The sequence below is a fragment of the Sphaeroforma arctica genome, assembly GCF_001186125.1.
Source record: "Sphaeroforma arctica JP610 unplaced genomic scaffold supercont1.66, whole genome shotgun sequence".
NCBI lineage: Eukaryota > Ichthyosporea > Ichthyophonida > Sphaeroforma > Sphaeroforma arctica.
Genome location: NW_014040492.1, coordinates 100,303 through 105,647, shown reverse-complemented (window position 1 = coordinate 105,647; position 5,345 = coordinate 100,303). Strand labels below are relative to the sequence as shown.

The following is a 5,345-nucleotide window of genomic DNA, read 5'->3' as shown; positions in this document are numbered from 1 at the left end:
TATATATATACTATATATATATATGTGTGTGTGTGTGTGTGTGTGTGTGTGTGTTGTGTGTGTGTGTGTGTGTGTGTGTGTGTGTGTGTGTGTGTGTGTGCGTTTATATGTGTGTTTGTGTGTTTGCGTGTTTGTTTAGGAATATGTATAGATGTATTTGTTGGTTTCTAATGGTGCTTGAGGTCTTCACCCGGGGTTTTTTTTGTGTTTAAATGGCACATGCATCCAACATGATAGAATATTTGATCAGTCAATTTATCAACGCTTCTGTGTGATATACATTCCTTCAAGTCTAAATGTTGTTCAATTTCTCCCCATTTGTCGATATAGAGGTAAGAAGAAGAAGGGTACAGTCGAGGTAGCAGCACAATGGCTCGCCGAATCGAATGTCAAGACGAAGGCTTTCGACTACAACTGGAAAGAAATGGTAGCCTGTCCCATACACGTGCCTCAGAACGAATGGGTGGCTGCAAACGGTGTGTAGCTGCGCTGTTTTATAAACGCTAGCAACTAGCTGTGTAGATAAGAATGTAGTATGTTCTTCGTTCGATGCCACTCTGTGTAACGTATCTGCGACTTATTGTGTGGCATATAAAGCCTGTAAATTAAATAGCATTGGAAGCCTTCACAGAATTGTCTGTAAATATACTGCTCTCTGTAGCAGATACACTACTTCATGAGCCGTCTTGTATTTCGCATATAGCTTAACAGAGCCGAGCACGTGTTTTCGTAGCACTCTGTGATCATGAGGGTGCGAATATCTAAACTTGATTGTAGAGCGCCAGTGCGTTATTAAGACATCTGGATTTCCAAATGAATCCAAATTCAACCATTGATGTAGATCTCCATTCGTTGTAATTCTCCACCTTATAATTGTGTATTGCAACTATCGTAAACTAACCCTTGCGGACCTTTGTATTATAGTGGGCCCATTCTTCAATCACACATCGGTGCTATACGCCACCCTCTCCGATTTCTGCAATGTGTCGCGGTGTCCGACCATGTCCGCCGGCTCAAAGTATGCAAGCATTGGAATTAGATCGTAGTCGAATAAGGAATCGCGTTTGTATGTAGCATCTGAGTGTATTACTTTGGTATGCAACTATCTGCAGTATACAGTATTCATATGCGGAATTGTATTTTATCTTCTTACGTCCAAAAAGTCACGGGTTAGCCGTTGCCTGATGTATACACGATTTAATTGACGCAGGACTGAATTTGTATGGTTTGACGAACGAGGGAAGAAGGTGAAGGGCTTGGCGGCCCCCAACTACATCGAATACGCTATGAGCTATATACAGACGCAGATCGAGGACGAAAATATATTCCCCACACGCTTAGGTATGTTAAGTTGGTGGTCGGTTCTGTCTAGTTGTTTCTGTGCGATTTAAACAATCGATGCACTGGTGAGTAAGTTGGGCTCATGTTAGGTTGTCATCGTACTGCCTGAGACGCATTGAAGGGTATTTCACTCTTAGCTTTCGGTGCGTCTCTCTATTTATTTAAGGCTTTTAGGTATGCCGTTGATACTGTAGCAGGTTTGTCTGTTGAGCGTCGATGCGATTCAATTGAATCACGGTCTAAAACATTGTTAGTCTGGCTGCTAAGCAAGCACATTTAGCGCTAAATTATAGACCTTGTATGTACCTAAATCTGGATTTTTCTGGCGTCCTATCTATATACGTGAAACACTTCAAATTCAACTACTTGTGGCTCTGAGATCCGAATCGAAGCAGTGTTGATCCTAATGATGCTGTTGTCTCTATTTTGTGAAATTTTTGTCCCGATATCCGCGAGCCTTGTAATCCCTGGTTATGCGCTAGAGGACGTCCACAGTCAACGAAATACTTCGAAAATTGCTTATTGTTCTTAGTCACGAGCTCTGTCGCCGACGGGGGCTGACTCTGCCCATACATTTAGATCACATCATTTTTTGCTCACGATTGGTTTTTCATTTCTGATTCCTACCACAGATATGAACTTTTCCAGAGATTTCCTGACGGTTTGCAAAAAGATATTCAAGCTGCTCTTTCATGTTTTATCACATATGTACCACTCACACTACTCACAGGTATGAAACTCTACAGTATTATCTGTTTTTTTAATTCCCTATCTTCTCCGTCTCTGCGTTTCTCTCCGCGTGCTTCTGTTGTAGTCTGTCAATATTGTGTGTGAATCTTTTTATGCTTTTCCTGTATTTGTACTGTGCGTATCTGTTTTTTTAATTCCCTATCTTCTCCGTCCCTGCGTTTCTCTCCGCGTGCTTCTGTTGTAGTCTGTCAATATTGTGTGTGAATCTTTTTATGCTTTTCCTGAATATGTACTGTGAGTATGTTTGAATGCTCTCCCTGTTCTCTCGTCTATTGCCCCGTCACTATTGAACTATTCTCTCCAGCGCTCTCGTCTCAGTATGTCAAACGCATTTGTCAACCTGAGAACGCCACTCTGTAATGAATGCAGTTATGCATTTCTAATTCCGATACCGTCTGACACCTTTCTAATGCCTGTAGGTCTTGGAATTAGGTTTGAACGGGCACCTGAATACGATGTTCCAACATTTTTGCTACTTCGGACTCGTCCACCGATTGCTAGACCACAAAGAATGTGCCCTTATGGAACCGTTACTCAAAGAATTCGGATTATAAGCCGTAGACGTATACTTCACGACTTTAAAAATGATATTTAGTATCAACAAGAATATGGTTTAGAAATATACCACACATTGCCGCGTACTGTGTATTGTTACCACGTGCACCTGCGACCGAGAAAGCCATCACTCGTGTTTGAGCCCTGGAATATAAATATGGTATAGAAACGGCCACTCGACCCAGAATATGTAAGTAGCATTGTATATAGCCTTATCGGTTTATTAGTAAACGTATAACGTATTCCCGCTTACGCATTGCGTATAAACGTATATACGCTTTACGTTTGTTATGAGACCGGTGTGACGGGTCCGTGAGGGCCGTGATGGTGTGAGTCACTGAGGACAGTGTGAGTGAGCCTATGAGTGTGAGGCCCTGGGCCTGAGGGCTGAGAAGGCTGAGGGAGATGAGATTATACTGCCAACCCTTTTTGCCCAATGAGACGGCCGAAATGGCTGTTCACATGATTCTTTTTTTCTTTTTCTTTTAAATACATATTTTTACCAATTTAGATGCCCCTGAGTCCTAACCCCTCTACCCAGTCCGTTGTCACTGTCAGACTGTCAGTCAAGAGGGGGCGGTGACAGGTGAGTAAGGGCACTCCAGCGGTCCAGCCCACAGGCCCAGGCCCCACGGGCCCCTGACTAAATATATGTTTTAGGGTTTTAGAGTTTCACGGCTTTATTGTTTCTTTGGCCAATTTTTATTCCCTCTCTCTTTCTCTTTAGAAACGGCAAGTCGCGGGAGACTGGCATACACGAGAGTCGAGAGGAGGCTATTGTAACAGTAAATAAATAAATTTTAGTTAATTAGTAGTAGGCTAGTAGTAGCTGTACATCGTCCTCCGTCGTTTAAACTGACACGAGAGCGAACTCAAGATGTACACGCTTTCTAGGCGAGCTTTCTGCATAGGTCAGAGAACGTGTCACAAATCCACAATAAAAACGAGGTGGCGGCCGATGCTTGAACCAACTAACTGTGTAGCCATTGCGTATAACTCGACGCCACTCATGTCAATGAGGCCCCTGCATACTGACCGACAATCTCCAGCCGGTCCTATCGACCTGATTCCTTTTTATCAAAAATTCATATCGGACAACACCAAGCTAGTACGAGATGTACCTTTAGTACCTGAGATTCGCTTGAGGCTGATCACCTCAGATTGCGAGTTATATCGAGCAGGTGAAAACGAGCTCGCCGTTTTGCGCACCGAGCATAATATCGAAGCACCGTTTTGGGGATTTGCATGGCCCGGTGGCGCAACACTCGCTCGATACATAATTGACAACCCCCACACCGTTAAGGGCAAGGTATGTGTTTAAACTTTTTAATGCACAGTCACAGTACCCAGGTCACGCCTCTTACCCGCTCGTCTGAGAGTTTGAGGTTTGGTCTGCTTTACTGTACTGTGCCGCTCATATATTCTGATCGCTTAAACGGAAGAAAGCTTTACGGCGACTGTTTAGTTTACTGTTTGCATATACCACCGCTGGTATAGCGAGGATGATCAACGGTGCGTTTAAACTAAGCTTCAACGCGAGAGCTTGCTTCGTACGATTTAAAGCCAATTCAATCACGATACAGGCAGTCAGTCTCGCAATTCTCTATTTTTGAATATGTCCTCATACGTACGACTTCCGCTACGTGCACCCAACACCCCTTGGGTGTCATCAGCGCGTGCTTGATATTGGAGCTGGATGTGGGATCGTCGCTCTTGCATGCCGTTTAGCGGGAGCGTCACATATATCGGTCAACGACATCGACGACTGCGCTCTGGTATGAAGCCACTCGGCTCCAAAAGTGCTATGTTTTGTCTCCGTCAAGTTTGATATTTGCTCAGTCGTACTCACAAAAGAATTTGACGCGACCGGAGATCGAGCTATTATATTCATGTGTTAAAATATATCAAACCAAATATATCAAACCATCTGAATTGTGTACAATTGTTGGGTGCCTAGTACTTCGTCTGCATAAAGTGCGTTTGTTGCCTGAAGTAGTGCGCGTGGCTAAACCATGCTTTCGGCTTGGTATATGTGCATATAAGTTTCAAATCTGATTGACTCTTACTTGCGTTGACCGACTGCCAATACTTTATAAGTTTATCTAATGCCTTTGAGCACTTTCTCTCAGGCTTCGTGTGAAATAAACGCCCACGTCAATAATATGGAATTCGACTGTTTCGATTCCACTAACTTAATTGGTGGAAGTATTCCTGAAGGTATGCCCAGGCACAAAGACCATTTTCATAGCCAGGTATTATTATTGCTTGTGTATGTTTTTCGCGTGTTGTTAACTCTTTACGAGATCATTTTACTCGTGTTCAATCGCTGAAACTGCCAGCTCCGAGTTTCACTTAAGGCTTTGTTCATTTTTTTGTCGCCAAGTACATAATATATATACATATATATGTAATAAGGATCTATGTATATTTGTATGTATCTATGTATCTATGTATCTTATTTGTATGTATGTATATATGTATATACATATATATGTAATAAGGATCTATGTATATTTGTATGTATCTATGTATCTATGTATCTTATTTTTATGTATGTATCTATGTATAAGTATCAAGTATATGTATATGTAAATGTAAATGTATATGTATTATATATATATATGTATATATATATATATATATATATATATATATATATATATATATATACTAGTATATATATAGTGTGTGTTGGTTGG

The 5,345-nt window shown here is 41.8% G+C and overlaps 2 protein-coding genes across 2 annotated transcripts in view; both read left to right on the top strand.

Moving 5' to 3' along the window:
• Nucleotides 1-22: 22 nt before the first annotated feature.
• On the top strand, nucleotides 23-2,645 carry SARC_01624 (hypothetical protein; the record flags this gene model as incomplete). The annotated part of the gene is made up of 6 exons (XM_014304641.1): nucleotides 23-30; nucleotides 331-476; nucleotides 925-1,018; nucleotides 1,211-1,341; nucleotides 1,974-2,071; nucleotides 2,511-2,645. 6 exons carry the CDS (start codon nucleotides 23-25, stop codon nucleotides 2,643-2,645), a joined length of 612 nt encoding a protein of 203 aa, XP_014160116.1.
• Nucleotides 2,646-3,523: 878 nt separating this feature from the next.
• Nucleotides 3,524-5,345, top strand: part of SARC_01623 (50S ribosomal protein L11 methyltransferase) — a gene marked incomplete at both ends in the record, with an annotated part of 3,288 nt that continues 1,466 nt past the window's right edge. Inside the window, 3 exons of the mRNA XM_014304640.1 lie at nucleotides 3,524-3,955; nucleotides 4,320-4,421; nucleotides 4,776-4,863. Coding sequence (XP_014160115.1) covers nucleotides 3,524-3,955; nucleotides 4,320-4,421; nucleotides 4,776-4,863 — 622 coding nt within the window. The remainder of the gene's footprint in view (nucleotides 3,956-4,319; nucleotides 4,422-4,775; nucleotides 4,864-5,345) is intronic.